The sequence below is a fragment of the Necator americanus genome, chromosome V (assembly GCF_031761385.1).
Source record: "Necator americanus strain Aroian chromosome V, whole genome shotgun sequence".
Taxonomy (NCBI): domain Eukaryota; kingdom Metazoa; phylum Nematoda; class Chromadorea; order Rhabditida; family Ancylostomatidae; genus Necator; species Necator americanus.
The window spans coordinates 36,918,320-36,936,543 of NC_087375.1; the positions used below are offsets into that span (position 1 = coordinate 36,918,320).

Below are 18,224 nucleotides of genomic sequence, written 5' to 3' on the forward strand. Positions count from 1 at the left end.
CATTATGAATCGATATAATGGATAAGGGATAAGGTGCTGGTGTTAATCAAACCACTGGAGAATTCCCATCACCTCTGAATTCAATTCAAAATTCCTTGGGGCTTTATGAATGCTTATGAGGCCTATGCAATTACTTTCAGGGCGAACCAATCCATAAAAACAGTATTTTATCCCAATTTGTATGTATGCCTACGCAGCAGAGATAGAAAAGTTTGGTTGTCCTAGAACGCTTTCGAACTGTCGACCGTGTGAATCCCAGCGGAACCTCTTAGCATTGCGCTACACCTATAGGAATAGCTATATCAACTGCAATTTCTGAAAAATCTTACTCTGAGGTTCCAAGACATTTTTCACCGGATGAAATCAGAACAGAGAACAGACCTAACTCATATATGGAATGTTCATATTGCTAAAATATTAAATGATATTCAGCCGGTTTTTAGGTTATGCACCGTATCACTTTGCTCCTCATTACCCCTATGTTGGAGCAATAGCGGCACCGGCTCCAATCATGCATTCCGCAGTACCAGCGTATTCGTCCGTAGTACCTTACCCTGTGGTTAGTTTATATTTTATTTTGTTTCCTTTCAATTTTGGACTTAAATCCATACAGACTCAAAGCGCCTAGCCGATCAAGTATCTCTTGTAGGGCATTTTTTAAAGAAAACTCGATAGAAGTACGTACGAAATAGAACAATTATTTTGAATTTCAAAAAAAAAATGGAAAAACATAAATGATAGCGCACAAACTTAAACTATTTGCCTAAAAAAGTGGTTATTTATCTGCGCCTTTATTTTAATCTTAATTTAAAGTACTTTCATTTGTTTTTTGTCATACGATAGCATTATACTTTTTATATGCACTAAATATATGTCTTTTTACATATTTTTCTTCAGGTCTCTCCTGCCTATCCTCACCATCGTGAACTTCACAACGTTGCTGGTGCCATCCAACGAGGTCGGGATAAAGCATCTGTTTTTTTTTTCCTTCGCTCGTGATCCATGCTAATGCTCAGAAAAAGTGATTACTTTCCAGAGAAGGAACTTCTCACGGACGTTTCACTTCGTTTCCCTGCAAAAAAAGAGAGGTTGGCCAAGCACAAAAATCTTGAGAAGAACTAGACTGCCGTGCTCCATCACGACATCACGAAGAATCTGTGATACAAAACCTCTTACAGTTTTTTTTTTCCTATGTCGGAATTTTTTGTATTCTTTCTTGGATCGATAAATTTTCCCCTCATAAAGGAGATGAGGATAGTGTTCTGTGGGATCTGAGAGAGCAGTTAGCAAGTTGTCATTACAATATTCTTTTATTTTGCTGATACTTTAATCTAACCTTAGAGCAAACCGTTCAAATAATAAATATGCGCTTTAAACGTTGTTTACCTCAGAAATTCAATTTTTTTTTTTGTGCTTGCTTTTTTTCTCAAGAAATTAAGAAAACGAATAAATACAACAAATAAAACAAATAAATAAATAAAACACTAAAATAACGTTGGTATAGCAAAAAAAACCAAACAAATAAATACACCCCCAAGAAATCGCTCTTCCTGACATAGCTGAGAAAAAGTACAGCCGAGAGGAATTCCAACGGGTGTGCGTGAAATCTCGCAGTGATTAATTTTAATTTAAAGAAAGGAGCGATGACTGCTAAAAGCCTTGACAACGTCTACATTATGTAGTTTAAGAGCGGAATCTCCAAATAAGTACCCATCGTAATAAATCCTCTTTTTTACCTCTCATACCCGGTTCTTTAGAGAAAAAAATAGACGATGGTAGGTGTTTAGGATACTGTAGACAGTGTTCGAATTTATGAGTTAGTCTTACAAAACAAAAAACTCTGCAATCACACTTTCTTAAAGCGTTGAGTAAAACGAGGAGCTCGGAATTTCAAGAAAAAAAATATCAGAGCAGGATTTTTTATTTAGTTCTTTCTATTTATTTATTTATTTTTTCATCAGGATTTTTTTTTAAATTATACCAAGGCCTTATAATTTTATATTTGATATGTATTTGAACGATATTTGAAATCAGGGGTACAACTCTACTTTAGCGATATTTTGCTGAAGAAAAAGGCATCGATTGTTCTCGTAATCGAAAAATTGAAATTGGAACAACCGTAAACTGCATATTTCTATTCAGTTCCTACTTCCCATCATATATCAGGATTTATTATTCAACAAGTATAGATGGTGTGATTTGATCTACATAGAAATTCGCCTATGGACATGGATTTTATGAGGTGTCATATATGTATTCTTTCTCTATTCTTGATATTTCCGAGTATATAGGCCATGTAGAAAGTTTTAAAAAAGAGACTGTGAGAGTTTTTTTTGTAAATTTTTGTGAAAAACTTATACTTTCCCTTATGACTGTGTCCCTTTGTGTCAACATTTTTTGAATACACCATTAAAAAAAGCTTTATCGTAATTTTTGGTTAGAAAAAAATCACACACACGCATAGTTTCTGCTGATTTAGTTCCTCTTCTTTTTGTGTAGAGTCTTCTTAAGGAGATTCTTTTTGCGTAGATTCATTCGTTTGCGTGCGGCTCGCTTCGCTGCAGCGAGTTTTCGAGCTCGTGCAGGGAGGCTAAGCGAAACATCAGTGAGCATTTCATTCTCTGAAAGCGAATAAAAAAATGAATAAATTTCCGCATAAATTTGGTTTGGGAGCTGATACCTCTTGTATAAGCTCCAACAAGGTTACGAGTTTCACTTGGATGATGGTATCCGTGCTGGAAATATTTTATATTTTAGGAAAAAATCTCTGATGAACAAAATGGAACACATAAAAAATGTTGAAGTTGTATTTTGCTGAGATCTACCGTTTCATAGGGGAACGCTGGCGCTTCCATCGCTGGACCTACAACTCCAAGCCCATGAAAACCTGGAATTAGCAAAAAGTGGTACGTACATATGGTATGGTAACCTTATTACTGTATTCTGCTAAAAATTTATAATCGCTGCTATTTTACTAATAATTTTTGATTCTCACGAATAGATCTGTTTCGTTTCCTGTCGAAGTGATAGAAAAAAACTAAGGAGAAAAGGAATCACCGTAGACTTTATGGATTTACTTTAATTCCGGATGCTTAAACCACTAAAATCCACTTCAACCTTCAAGTCATTCTTTCACTCGTATTCAGCTATGATGTGCTAATCGGATAATTTATAAAATAAAATTAAAATCATCCGTAGTTCATGTAAATATGTCACAAACCTCCAACAACTCCGCCATCGTCGAAACTGGCATCAGAACTGAAATTTCATTCCATTTTTCTTCATAATAAGATTCTCCGGAAGATTATGTTGTGAATTGAATTTCTGCCTTTTCTCAATGAAATTAAAAAAAAACCAGTTACTGTAATTTTACATACATTATACAGTTATTGTAATGTTAATTTTACGTAGCTCCAAACTGTGTACTTTAAGAGTATTTTATGGGTTTTATTTACTAGCTGTTGTTCTAAACTTAAAATCGAAAAAATGCAATGTAAAACCGAATTTTTTCAAGATCTTCAAGAAAAAATCATTTCCAGTGATTTATAAAGTAGTTATGATTCCAGAGAAAAACAAAGACCAATTTTTGTGAGTCCCAGAAAAAAAGAACTGAGGAACGAACTTCTGTTGTAAGCAGAGTCCCGTTAAGGTCAAACAACATTCGTAGCAAAAACAAAAAAAAAGTGTTCAACTGTCCCATATAAGTTTAGTTTTTTTTTTAAATCAATGCTTAATTGAATAATTGAGGTTTTTTATACTTATGTAAATGTTTTTATTTATTGTCTTTTTTTGTTATTTTGTTATATATTATTTTATTTTTTAATATTTATTTTTTTATTCTTTTGGGAAATAAATCAAATATTGCATCGTTTCATCTCAAATCTACCTGCTAGCGATGGTTAGGACGACGAGGACAGATATGAGGAAGGTGCTCATTGTTGTTCGTTATGTTCCCGTCTCTATGACGCTACTATTTATACTCTAGCCTTCCTTTATGGATATTTTTATCATTGTTGAAAAGCTACAACACTACACGGAACGGTGACCACTTTCTCAATATATGAAAACGTTTTTAACACGCTAAACAATGTCGAAATCTTCATGCTGCACCGAAATTTCCTAACAGTTGACCTTGAAGAAACGAGTAAGTAACAATAATTGTCAAAGAGTGGCAACATATCTTTTTTTTTCTCTCTTTTTCGGTTTATTAGAGTCTGGGTTATTTTCATCATAAGACCTTTCTCCTTCTTTTCCTGAAACCTCTCACATATCTTTTTTCTTGGAAACTCCACATTCCCCCGACATTATTTAGAAGAGTTAAGGAGCATCGTGACATGTGAAGGAACCGGTCAATTTTAACTTAGTTTCGACATTATTTGAAAATTGAATTTCAATCCATGCCGGTATGATGTTTACCCTCCACTTATAATCCACTTTTTACAAACTGAGGCATGGTCGGGTCAGAATGATCTGAAACTCTGTGCAATTGCGTAAGCGGATGCGGTCGAAACGATGCGATGGAGCTGACGATTGGGATCGAGTTGAACCACTGAATCCTAGAAAAACATTTCTGAGAAGTTCTTGTTGCTTTATTTTGGCACTATATTCAACGATAAAATGCTACTTCAAACAGATTTTTGATTTAAAGAAAAATTGGGCTACTCTTCTATTTTAACGATTTTGTATCCCCAATTTATAATTAAATCATTCATAACTAATATTTCACAAAAGTTTGCCAGAATTTTCAATATTGAATGAGGTGACTTACTAAGTATGAACTGCAAAGCGGAATTAGTCAGGAAGGAGGAAGTTTTTCTTCTTGTCATTAAAAACATTGTCGACAACAAATTAAGTGTACAACCTCAAAACTTTCTCAAAATGCAAGGTAAGAGGAGCACTCGAGAGAAGGGAAATTACTGGAAGAATTACTTTTTTCATCGCTTGTTTCATATCATATGTGGGAAGGTTTTCAGGAACCACGAAATATTTAGAGAGAAAGGCAATCCTATGATTGCTTTTCTCTCAATATTTAATATAGTAAAGGATGTGCATGCTGGAGAAATGAAGTAAAGCTATTTTTTTCTCTTATATTTCCCGAACAGCAAATACTAAAAATGTTTTTTTTTTCTGCCTAATCCCTGTCTGTATGTTCAGTACCTCCAGAACATGCTCAAAGATTTTCTAAAAAAGATAATAAGGACCTAGAGATTTGAAAGGATAAAGGACAAAGTCACTGGCGATACAATGACCTATACGGCCGGGGGCCAGCCGATAATCAAGCCATTGTTTTTATCCTCCCAGACAAGTCTGACACCAATTTATCGATCCCGGAGGGATGAAAGGCTTGGTTTGCACTAGGGTGGTTTCGAACCCTCGAACGTGTGGCCACAACGGACCTCTAACCGACTGCACCACACCCACCCCCCTAAAGCTTTATTTCCGGAGTATTTGCAGCAGATATACGAAGCTTTATGGACGTCTACCAAACTTCAGAAAGACTCCCTGAACCTAAAACCACACGAGTAATCTGCAATAGCACCTCGTTGGTTGTTTTTTTTTTTCGGTTTTCATTCCCTTAGTCGCTCTGATATACGCAAAAAAAGAAGAATATACAACAAAATCATCACCAGTGCTTGGAAATTACTGTATCTTTAGTTCACCTTTCTTTCTCAGAACAGTAGTGAATTGTATTGCTGCGAGTGAGTCTGAGACTTCGTCCCTTCGAATTCCTCTAGCTGCTTAGGTGGAATAGTGATTTTTTTAGTCATTTTTCTCATTTTCTTCTACATCTGACAGAATAGATGATTTATTACACGCTTTTATTATGCTGATACCATCAAGCACCATTATTATTTCTACTGATGCGCGAAAACACTACTTCAATTGCAGCTTTTATATTTTATTCATTCTTCATTTGTATAACCTTCGTAAAATGTCTTTATTTCAAAAAAATATTTCGGAATCCATCACATAACTGCGTCAAATATTATCCTTGTTCATCAGCACTCTCAGTCATAACTCTATGAGTGAAGCTATATACAGAAAAAATACTGTTATTTTTACAAAACTTCCCCAGATTCGATCATATCGACAGCTTCTGCGAAAGATTCCACGCAGTTTCTTCGTTCCTGGGGAATCTGTAGCTCATCGCCTATAAATATGAAATGCAGTAAATGGAAGAATAGCTAAAGAATGTCCAGAAGTGCGAAAGTTCGACTTTCCTTGAATCTTGGCATAGAGATTGCAACTTGTTGATTGTCGAATTTAAGCAACAGCCAAGATTGTTAACAAAATTTATTACGGCTAACGTTTCGTTTCTATAATAGAAAGGAAGAGTGCTTAGCCGTGACCAACGAGCTGGCTCTGTATCAAGACCTTTGCGGGTTTGATCTACGGGGTCATATGCGGGTAGCATCCTAATTAGTATCAGCGGAGCGATTGCTCCACGCGGATATCCGCTAACATCACGGCAACGCGGCTACTGAGGTAGGCACAACGATTTGGGCTTTTTTGGTTTTTGTTTCCGGGTGTAATATCCTAGGGGATGATGACTTGTTCTGGATGAGGCATTTGAGAGGATATATTGCAAATGTTCTTACTTTCCAGGCTCTGACGAAGGCGACAACGCCGAAACGTTAGCCGTAATAAATTTTGTTAACAATCTTGGCTGTTGCTTAAATTCGACTATAAAGAATGTCCATTTCGCAAGAAAGTACAAAACGAATCAGTCAATATTATTATTATGTTCAATATCGATATATATATATTATATAATTAATACGAAACAAGGATAGGACTGCGCGAAAACCATACAGTTCATTCATGTGTAGAACACTAACACAAATTTGTATATAAACCAACAAACCTTTCCTATATTTCCCTGTGCGCACAAGGATTCCCTTCATTCCACAATTTATAGCTCCAAGAACATCATCCTTCGCATCATCGCCAATCATTACACTATTGGCCAAATCAATATCATTGCCTAGTGTTGAGGCTCCCATATGGAAAAATGCTGATTCTGGTTTACCAACAACGGTTGCCTATAATAAAAGCTGATTATTAGTTTTTGACATTACTTGTGATTAGAGCAAGATACCTACCTTCGCTCCAGTCGCATATTCGATAGCTGCAACGAATGGACCGGGACCCAGAGCAAGACCATCACCACGCTTGTAATAGCGTCCTTTATGAACCGCCACCAGTTCTGCTCCTTAAACTTTCACCGTAATGTTTTTTTTCATTGCCTGACCTCAAGATGAGCGAAGAAACACTTCTTCATTAAAAATTTCGTAGGGTCCTTATGAAACTAGATGAAAAACATTTCAAAGCCTTATACTCGGATATCTACTTCCACAAACTAGATGGATCTAGTGAGCAAGGAACAGTCCCTCATTGCGAACGTTAGGATCTTGGAAAGGTTTATTTATTTTATTTATTTATTTTGTTGAAAAACCTCACGGGTACGCAATGTTGACGACGTTTTCGACTTTTGAGCCTAGTTTGAGCTCTTCTCACTTTACGAAGATGGATGGTTTTAAATAAAGTTGTAGTTTAGAAACTCAGAGAAGGAGATTTTTTTGCAAACATAAAAAGACCCTTAACAAAAGTCGTTTTACTAAACTTTTTACGCGAAAACTACCCTAATCAATTTTCAAACCAGAAACTAGGTTCTTGACCGTTTAATTTGATTCCATGTCATTAGATAAAGACAGAAACTATGGGAAGATTAAATACAAAAAAAAATGTTCTTATTTGCATGGATCATACGAATTTAATTTCTTTTTTATTTTTCACCCAATCCATAGTATCTAATGTTATTATTGTACAGTGAATGTTGAAATTCGTACGATAACTAACCATTAAGTACTAACTTGAATGCATCGTTCAATTTCTCGAAGTGGAATTCAGACGGTGCTAATCCAATGACCACAGCATTCGGATTAGACGTGGTGATACCTAAAATGACATTCATTCAACGGTTCATTGCTGTTTAAAATTATGCAAAGGCTTGAATAGTTTTCAACAACAAAAAAAAAGTAGAGGTACTCGGAAAAAAAGCTGCAAAATAATCGCATCATTTTCTCAAATGTCAAATGGATACCTTCAAAATCTTCCAATGCTTCTTTCGCAAGCATGAGCATCGGACGCAAATTTCGTTGTTCGACAAAATTCCGTGCTGCTACCAATGACGTAAAAATCTCATCTTTCGATATCCGGAAGCCGCACCCAGTAACACGATTATGCAGCACATTTATTGACTCCTGAAAATTACTGTTTTTCGAATACAATCAGGCCTAATCGGGGATTACAAGTGATTTGGTAATCCACGCAGCTCCACATTTATACTAAAACACAAAGTAAGCAGACCGATCATAGGCAGAAACAAAAAAAACAGAAAAAAGAAAGAAAAAGAGATAAAGAAAAACATCCACATCGTTGAATCAACTTAGGGCGATCGATATGGGAAGGTTGCGCAAGATTCTACAGAAAACCAATCCATTATTCTTATTCTAGCATATTCTCTAGCTTTCGAATCTTGCCTAAACTCTTAAAGCATGACATTTCTGAAGGAAATAGGCACTTTCACAGGATTAACGGAGAAAATATAGGTGGGGGAGGCACTAAGTGGCGCCCTTAATTCTTGACATTCTAACTTAATTTTTCTCTTGCTAACTTTAGCGCGCATGTCATAGATCCTCTAAGATTAATGCTTAGGCATTAGCGCGTCGATAGACTTAAGTATTTACTTCGAGAAATAAGGGCGCCACTGAGTGGCCCGCCAACTACATTTTACCCGGATTAACTACAACAACCCGGCCACTGTCTTTATTAATGTTCTTTTCTTTATTGATCTTTATTGATATTGATTGTTACAACGATTATTTACAACGTAGGCATCTTTACAGTGCATCAACTGCTTTGGGCGACTTTTCACTTCCAATTTTACCCATATCAAATCGAATGGGTCCCCACGCGTAGTCGACAGGGCGTATATTCGCCGAGTAATTGCAATGCGACTGCTACAAAATACACGACCTCTTTCGTTGACACATGTTCGTCTCCCAGACACATGTTCGTCTCCCGCGTTCGCCCTGCGCCGAACGAACGCGTATCACAGCTGTTTATGCAAGCATAAGTGGCGGGACCTAGATGACTAAGTGTGTGGAACAGTAATTATAAGTAATCGTACTGGGGGAAATAAACTTGGCAAAAAGATGCAGCACTCATATATGCGACATATAGTAGGACCAAAACGACAAGAATCACGGTCCAGTTGCCTAAGCGGTTGCGCTCGAAACGTAACGCGTTGGAGCGTAACAGTTAGGACCCTCGCTAGCACCATCCCTCGCTACAATTCGCGATGGTCCCATGTCGATTCTTACCGTTTACGCAGCTGCACCATGTTTCGTGTCGTTTTGACTCGACTATAGTTAGCAATATGGAGGAAAATCACTACAAAGAGTATCATGGTGGGAGGAAAACGTTACCGAGTTCAAAGGAAACTGGAACTCACTTTTGTTGTGTTTGTAACAAATTTAACTGGACGAATTTTACGGAGTCGATCCAAAGCTTCAGCGGCACGAGGTATGGCCATGTCTTCGATGTGTAGGGTACCGTTGAGGTCAATTAGAGCCACACACCTCTTCATATTGGAGATCTCGGATTTCTCAGGGATCCTAGACGAAATATTCTTAACTGATAACCTCAATAAGCAAAAAAAACATAATATCATATCAGGCAAAAGTAATAGGTAGGGCTTTTAAAGTATCGTAATGTAATCGTAAAGTCGTAATATGTCAAGTATCAAATGCTCCCTCAATCTCTTGAAGAGATTTGAGTTCGAATCTTGGCCAACGCATTCTTATAAAAGTGCTTGAATTGACTCCAAACTTTTAGATTCACTTCATTGTTCTCCTTGTATACAGCAACATGCGTAAACCTTAGTAATTCAGGATCAAAAAAAAAGAAAAGAATCTTAATGTAAATATATCATTTATTGCTCTTCCAGGAAGAAGGATCCAATCCCAACTGAAACTTCCAAACCGTGATATAATAATAACCTCGGGTCGTATGGATTTCAACAAAGAAAAACAAAAAGTATTGGCCGAACTGGTACAAAATGTATCATCAGTACACTCGGCCACGTAGTTTCCGTGCTCGAATCCGTATTCTGCGCTATCGTAAATAGAGCGCGAAAGCTGTGTAGACACAGAGATCTGTGCTATCGTCCAGATTTGCTTCGTTTCTGGAAGTAATTTGATCTAACATTGATTTTTTTCCAAGGATCCAGTCTAAATCCTGTCACATTTTCAGCTCTTCGATTGTTGTTCTTTTCGTTTTCTTGATGTTTCCTTTCATACACTGTCTTTGAAAGAATTTAATCCAAGAAAGTCGTGCAGTTCTTTTTTTTTTCTCTTGCGATTTTCTCCAACATTTCAAAAGATAACGTACGGGTTCCTGAAGTTTCCTTGGTATGCCATATTTCTCTTTTTCTTTCTATGGGGAGGCACTCAGTGAAATTTCGACAAGTTGGGATTTTCCCAACAACTGTTTGTGATATGACGTGCGAATGCGTTGAGACCATCACACGCTGAATCCGGTCGGAAACAGCAACGGTCCCATCACGGCTGCAACCGCCTATATAATTGCACCAGGTTTCTAGTGATTTTGACCCGATGCTGGACCATTCATTGTGCTGGACAATACATTTTTTTCTTATAAAGTATCGCATGACTGTATTTAATAGGTGAAGAAAGTTCTTTTGTTTTCTTCTCAAGTTTCCATTCTAAGGCGACCTTCCTCCTGTATTTCCACATTTCCGTCTCACCTTGAATTCCACTACAGTATTTAAATTCTATCCCAAATCAAGAAATCAGTCGCCAACGTGGAGGAAACGACGACAAAAGTGCAAGTTTTGATCAAATGCAATTACAGGAACTAGTTTTGCGACAAGTTTTTCTTCGTCAAAATTCTCCCGTTCGAAACAGTTGTTAGCGAGCGCAACCCAAAACTTCATTCAAAACTTTTTTGTGGTTAATTCGAAGAATTATATCCTGTACTATGAATTATGTGTATTGTATGTGATGATTGAGGTGCAGTTCCCTTCAATCGATGTCCAGAATTTTCAACATAAGCAACAAGAACGTTAGCATAATAGTGCACGGTGCACAATACACCTTACACACAAGTTCTGGATCTGACGGTACTTCTCTCGAGCCATTTTTGAGCAAAATTTTTCACATCTTCAGTACCAAATGAATAATGGGGAACCTTAAAGAGTAAAAGAGGCTTGCACTTTTTTTTTCTCAAGAATGCCCGTTTGAGGATAGGTTATCCGCCACATTCAGTTTCATTTGACTATTCTGTGAGCTGATTCTTTGCCAACGTTTTCATCAAAGCGCTTAATTTCCCATAAGAATTGTTGTATTCCAGTTGCTATAGTTTTCTTCAATTCCAAAAAAAAGGTGGAATTTGAAGCTCGACATCGCTTATATTGATTTTAGGTTTCTTTTCAAAGGCATCACCCCACGAATCTAAGGTGGTGCAGATTTCAGGTGGAATATTCGTATAGGGGATGGAAGATTACGGAGGGAAGTGATTCCGTCCATTTCTTCCTAATAGCCGTAAAAAACGACCCGAAAGATGCGGCGCCGCACAAGGCTGGCGCGCTCCAGTCGAACTCTCTGTAGAAAATAGTGCGCCAGAACGCCTGAAGCCGTATCTTCCAGGCCGTTTTTTTACGGCAATCAGGAAGAAATGGACGGAATCATCCCCTCTCCATAGTCTCCCATCCCGTATACAAATACTCCACCTGAAATCCATACCACCTCAGATTCGTGGTGTGATGCCTTTAAGATCAATCGTCGGGTTTATGTTAGTTTTTTCTCCTTTCTAGAAATCACATATGTATGAACGCGCCGGAAATCCATTAGAGAGTAGCGAAAAAACTTTTTCTGATCAAAAGTTCTTTCCTTAAGTAAGCAAAATGACGAAAAAGACTATTGTACAAACAAGTTCTGTACATTTATGACGACTAGGCCAGGTGCTCGAGGAACTGGTTGCAAACGTGACAAAAATGCAACGAATACAGTAAGGTAGATAAATTTATTCAAAGTGAAATCATTAAGAAAAGGTACATTTCAATCTTTTTTGCACACATACAATACATTAATCACAAATTGAGGTGTAGGTAGTACACTGACGTTGGCGAAACCGGCATCTTTCAACATTTTAACCGCTCGTTCTTTTCCCCACATAGCACCAAGTCCGAGAGCGTCTGAAAAATAAGAAGTTTTAGTCATAAACTCAAAAAAGTCTAAACAAATGTTTACATTTTACTTTCTTTGATCGTAAGTCTAAGTCTAGGGAAAAGGTTAGAAAAATCCTGAGGAATGAAAGAGTATAACCTTCTGAATTACTGCCAACTGGTAGACAATGGAACATCGAACATCCGTACATCTGTACTGCCATCAAACCTTTTTCCTGCTTATCCTTGAATACGTTCGATGTGCCATCCACCTAAGAATAACCGTTAGTGTTGCTAGAGGAAGTAACACTAGTACCCGAGTAAAGAAATGTGCACCTCTAACATTCCAAAGACTCCTCCTGGTTTGAGAACGCGATGGATCTCCTTTAGACACTAAAAAGTCATAGTCAAAGACAATTTATTCAACGATTTTTCGACAAACTCCATTCAGCTGCTCATTATAATCAAAATTACTACAGATTACAGTATTTGACAACCATTCACTATTAGTTTAATTCCTTTAATACTTTTATCGATTGTTTCTCTACGAAAGGGTAAAGCGAAAAATCTCTTGAAAATATCTAGAAGAAAAATCGCTGTAATCGATCGACAGAACGCTGGAAAATCCTATTCATGCGAAGGGGAACAAGGACACTTCGGACCTCAATCGATTTGTATTTTCTGGGAACAACTTGGTTTAGTCATTATCTTCCCCAGTCGTTGAATGAACGTTGAAAGTGGTTGAACCCAATTGAATGGGGATCAGGAATTCCTACAAGGTCGCCTAAAATTCTGGAAAAAGAAGAGGCAATTGAGTTGCGAAGTCTTGAACATTCTCTAGATAAGACTGAACCAAATTAGCACTTTTCATCATTTGGCGTTCGACGATCTTTTGTAAAAAAAAAAAAAGTCGCAGTAATACTGCATGATATGCTGTAATCACAATCACGCTGGAATCATTGGAATCTCGGAGCTGGAATCAGAAAGTTCAGGATCACTCAGATGAAAAAAGAAGGAAGACAAAGCTGAATTCAGACGCAGTGAAAACTCTTCTTGATTTCCTCCTTCTGCGCAGGTTTTTCCTTAGGGACAGCATCTACACACAGTTGATACCGAATAGGTTCCTCCTCGAGGCCGCAACCTCTGTCCCTTTTTCCCTCAGTCAACTTCAGGGTTGGTTTACCCTGCTTCCATCAAAGCTGCATCGGTAACCCGCTTGAAAACATACTGCACCGACTTTTTTACTATAGGATTATAGTTTGAAATTTATCAGAACATTGTGTTATTGAACGGATGCTATTCCAACGAAGAAAAAATTACCAGATCAGGCCTCATTTGGTCATGACATGCGTCGAAAATTGTGACGATGTCGAACTTATCCGTCCAATCATCATCCATTTTTGCGGCGCTCATTTGGATGAAAGCGAGATTGTCAAACGTTTGACCGTTGTCCTTCCTGAAATGGAGTTAAAAGATGAACTTTGTTGAGAGGATCGGGAGCGAAAATAAATTTAAAGTGCCTTTGTTGATTTGCCAAGTGGATCGCCTCAAGTGTAATATCTATGCCCATAAAGTTTGATTTCGGGAAATTTTCCGCTAGAAATGACCACAATAAATAAATCACTAAGTGAAAGTAAATCTTAAGGATTTAGTTATGAAATATGGAGAAGGTGAAATATGGTCAATGAATTCAAGCTAAAAACAAACCTAGAAGAGCAGCATGGAAACCTTTGCCGCAGCCAACATCCAGACACATCATTCCACCATTTGTTAATCGCTCCTGAACACCTAGTGGTTACTGTGACATTAATTAATTATTATTTTTTGCTCAGATCCTAGATATCCGATTGATCAGTGTAAAAAATCGATAGTAGACAGCAAACGTTAAAGGTGTTCCCAAGAAGTGTGGAGGATCTGAGGATTTGCAGCGTTAAACACTTTTTTAGTGCTACTAGTCCTATGACTACGGTAGCGGCACCATTTGTACCCACCTTGCTAACTCAATTCGTTTTTTTTTCCTTTTTTTTCATCCATGAAGAACCAAGACCAAACTGTATAACGCATTAGTATGCGACGTGACGTATTATCCGGATATGTCGGATACGCGCTAAACCAAGCCTAAATTCATCAAGACACACACTAACCTTCATATCTGATCCAAGAGCTGGAATAAAATCCGAAATCAGATGCTTCTTGTGAATAGCTTCACTGAACTGTGCCATTGTATTGTAGAAATCAGCGAAATCCGAATACTTAAGGCCTGTACGAAAATAAATAACACTAAAACTAAAGAAACGAAAACTAACCAAGCTCTACCGACTGAAAAATAAAGCTACGTACCTAGCGGTCCTTCTTTCTTGAACACATCCCCGATTCTATCGTATCCTCTCATAAAAACGGGAAGAAAAGTGTTAAACTGAACCGCTACACCTCCTAGTAAGTGCTGAAAAAAACGTAGAATCACAGTAAAACGTTCATCACAGTCTGGAACCATATAGCACGGTACGAAATTACCTCTACATTTTCTTTTTTGATGAAAAATTTCTCGTCTTCAGTGACACTAATAACGTCACCAACTGCCATTACTGACAACCATTCCTTCACATACCTGAAAATCAATAGTTTTTTTCGTTTTCTTTAGCTATAGGTTTTTATGTAGAAGAATAACCGTATTTAATCCTTGAAACAACGGTTGCAACCAACCTCTCCTTGCAACCGCTCTCTGCGGCGACTTCCGCAGCCGTAGCTGGATGTTCCTCACTTCCCACCTTAGCCAGTGCTTGAAAAAGTCCTAGACTGTGACCGAGTGATATGCTTGCGGACAGGATCCCTTTTACACCGATTTCCTGAAAACATAACCGGCAGGATAATGGCTGAAGCTTGCAAACTCATGGTTTTTTTTAGGCTAGGCTAGGCTTTTAGCCTTTGATTCTTCCAGACAAGAGATGAAAAAACTGAAATTTTGTTTGAGGAGGGAGAACTGTATCTTGTAGGGCAAACAAAAAAAAAACTATTTTAGACGGAAGAACTCTTTCGGAACGCAGCTTCAAGCTCTGTGGTGTCGAGAAAGCTGCCAGTTCGGGAATTCGTAATCAAGTGAATTTTCATAGTGATTTGAAAATTCCAAGTCAAACACTACAGAAATGTCTAAGATGATGAGAAAAGAAAAGCCAGGATAGGAGAAAAAAGTCATTTCTTCCATCTATAGTAGTTTTTTTTCATCATCCTGTTCATCAAAATTGATTTTGCTGTTGAAACTGCTCCAGAAATTCACGGTGATCCGTGGAGTCTGAGTCCACCGTCCGAACTTATTCGTAGATTACTTTATTTCCTCCCTCTTTGAACATTTTTCGGTTTTTAGTTGCGTACTTCGTTACAGACCCCTTAATCTCCTAGAAATATAAATATCTTGAGGACGTCAGGTGCAAAGGCTTAAGGAAGTGTCCAGATAGTAGTCGCTACTATCAGAATTTTCTGAATCTTTTTTTAAAAGCGACCGACCAAAGGAATGATTTTGAGGAGCGAACCACTAATATCCTGGTCGTACTCAGGCGAATATTTTCCCTTTACAGGGCAAAATCGAAGTGTTGCATTGGAAGATTTTGCAAACACGTGCACAGTCCTTCCAAATTTTCGCTCTTTTCAGCCACTCGCAATCATAAACCGGTCCGTACTCCATATAAAACGCGAGTGCACGCATCGATTCAGCAGAGCAGGTGATCGTTGATCGATGTAGCAGCAGAAAAAAATAGCAACTTACCATCATTCTCTTCTGGAATTCACTCTTCTCAGCCATTTTCGTTTCCTAGAATTAGAGAACAATTAGAAAAGAACCATATGGAAGAAAAAAAAACAAAGGACGGGTTCTTGTTAATTAATCTTAGGAAGGAAAACGGAGGAGAGCAGAGTCAAGAATAATTCAGTTCTCTTATCTTCGCCACAAAAATGCTTACTGTTGTTACTGCATCTCTCAAATAAATGAAAAAGGAAAAAAAAACAAAATGCTGGAATGCAAGTAGTGCAAATAAGAAAAATACGAAGAATAGGAATAGTAGGATTTATTAAGATATATCAGCCAAATCTGTTTGCCGAAAATCATCAAGAAAAAAGAAAAGAGAGGATGTTAAGATATGAAAAACCACAATAATCGTCTGATCGAGCTAAACAGCAGAGAGAAGTGCTCAAATCAGATCCATATGATGAATAACAGATGAATAGCGCATGAATGGTTGGACGAATAAATGAGTGGGGGCCCTATATGAATGAAGAGAATGTTCCCGAAAGGATTTCGGCGGAAGATCAAAGGACTTAAACAGTAGGCTCCAACTTCGTACTAATGTAGCAACATGAATGACACACCGGGGCGAATACCGTTTATTTAGAACGAGTACAAATAGTGGGAAGGAAAAGAACAGATTGAATTTGCTTTAACTATTATTTGATTTATTAAATATTAACTGAATTTATTTTCAGGAAAATCATTTTTGCATGTGAAACAGTGTTCATCGTAGCGGAAAAAATAGCCTTCTCTAAAATAAAAATAACAATTCTTAAGGGTGACTCGAGCTACTCCAAAGAGAGTATGGATGTATTTCGCTTGAGCTCTATTACAACAAGAAAAAAACTCAGGATATGATATATGACAACAACAGGAGAGTTGATGAAGTGATTCTTTATTGTTTATTGTAAACTAACTTTATTGTAAACTATTATTTGTAAACCAGTTAGAAATGTGACTTTTGTCCTGTGGAGGCAGAAAGTAAAAGCAAAAAGTAGCTTTGAGCAAAAAGTAGCTTTTAGTAGAAGCTGAAGTAGAACGAATGAAATTATTCCGGACACATATTCAAAATATCGGAAAATATGACTTAGAACATTGCGAGCGAATAAGTTCAGAAAGTGAAAAGTGAACAGAAATACAACACAAGAAACGGGACGAATGGAATTATTTGTGCAAAAGTGGTTTTTTTGCAGTTTTTCCAGCGATTTTCCAGCGTAAATTTCCAGTGTAAAAAATGAAAAATTGTTCCAGAACGGCAGCTCATCCTCATAAGGCCAAGGGACAGATAGCTAACATGAATTGATGATAAGATGTGAGTTGTTTTCAAGAGTAATGGTAGACAGCATCAACTGATCCGACGCGAACGCACCTTCGCCAAGGTCAACGTGTGATAAAGAGTGGTTCGAAAGATAACAAAAACGTGCAGCTTTGGTCACAATGATATTTGGTCCGTAAGGCACCGCACTGATAACCGCCATCGACCCGGCGGTCCAGCTGGTTTTACCCATCGGCACAATATTGGCGGTGATATTCCCCTCAATGGTGCCCTCAGGTCCCATCTACGATCACCGGAGGCTAGGATGCAAGTTGTAAACGCTTGACCTCTGTTGCTTGTTGCTGATAACCTCCTTTGGTGCCGATCACCTCATGTGCAGGGGTGATCCCGTTCTATGGAGGAGAATTCAAAGATTACTTTTAGATTGATCGTATTCTGGAAAGACGAAGAACAGTGATGGTGTAGTCGAACCGTGGCACTACCGATTGAATACCATATTTGATTGGGCTGACGGGTAGAGGGAGATGAAACTGCGATAGACGCGGTAATTGGAGACGGTTGGCATCCTGCCTATGTTCATTCAGCATTCGATGCTTTTTTTTCCTGGAAAATATACAACTCCATCCCATCTCACCGCAATTAAATAGGACCATCAGCAACGAAAGGCTTAAACAGTTTATTTCACAGAGGAAATTCAACTTGAAGAAATGTGTCACGCGGACGCGAAACCAAGATCCTTGGATTTGTAAGAGATTAAAGATAAAAAAAATGATCGCCATTGATTGAAATGCGTTTCGGAATGCGATATTCACTAGATCAGAAAGATAGCATCACTTTAAATCGTATAATACTAAATTCCACTGACAAAACACCCAATGCACAAGTTTGTGCCAAGGGGAGAAATATTTTCAAAGGAACAA

At 37.8% G+C, this 18,224-nt stretch overlaps 3 protein-coding genes across 3 annotated transcripts; 1 reads left to right on the forward strand and 2 right to left on the reverse strand.

Moving 5' to 3' along the window:
• Window positions 1-421: 421 nt before the first annotated feature.
• Window positions 422-1,122, forward strand: RB195_016314 (uncharacterized protein; the record flags this gene model as incomplete). The annotated part of the gene is made up of 3 exons (XM_064207414.1): window positions 422-559; window positions 898-958; window positions 1,037-1,122. The coding sequence occupies 3 exons, from the start codon at window positions 422-424 to the stop codon at window positions 1,120-1,122; spliced, it is 285 nt and encodes a 94-aa protein (XP_064063295.1).
• Window positions 1,123-2,475: 1,353 nt separating this feature from the next.
• On the reverse strand, window positions 2,476-3,238 carry RB195_016315 (uncharacterized protein; the record flags this gene model as incomplete). The annotated part of the gene is made up of 3 exons (XM_064207415.1): window positions 2,476-2,621; window positions 2,681-2,735; window positions 3,221-3,238. 3 exons carry the CDS (start codon window positions 3,236-3,238, stop codon window positions 2,476-2,478), a joined length of 219 nt encoding a protein of 72 aa, XP_064063296.1.
• Window positions 3,239-6,059: 2,821 nt separating this feature from the next.
• RB195_016316 (uncharacterized protein) lies at window positions 6,060-16,046 on the reverse strand (the record flags this gene model as incomplete). The annotated part of the gene is made up of 17 exons (XM_064207416.1): window positions 6,060-6,151; window positions 6,866-7,043; window positions 7,104-7,213; window positions 7,861-7,959; window positions 8,105-8,264; window positions 9,518-9,680; window positions 12,166-12,280; window positions 12,411-12,522; window positions 12,587-12,643; window positions 13,571-13,706; window positions 13,771-13,846; window positions 13,958-14,030; window positions 14,395-14,510; window positions 14,591-14,693; window positions 14,765-14,858; window positions 14,954-15,096; window positions 16,011-16,046. The coding sequence occupies 17 exons, from the start codon at window positions 16,044-16,046 to the stop codon at window positions 6,060-6,062; spliced, it is 1,863 nt and encodes a 620-aa protein (XP_064063297.1).
• Between the last annotated feature and the right edge of the window lie 2,178 nt (window positions 16,047-18,224).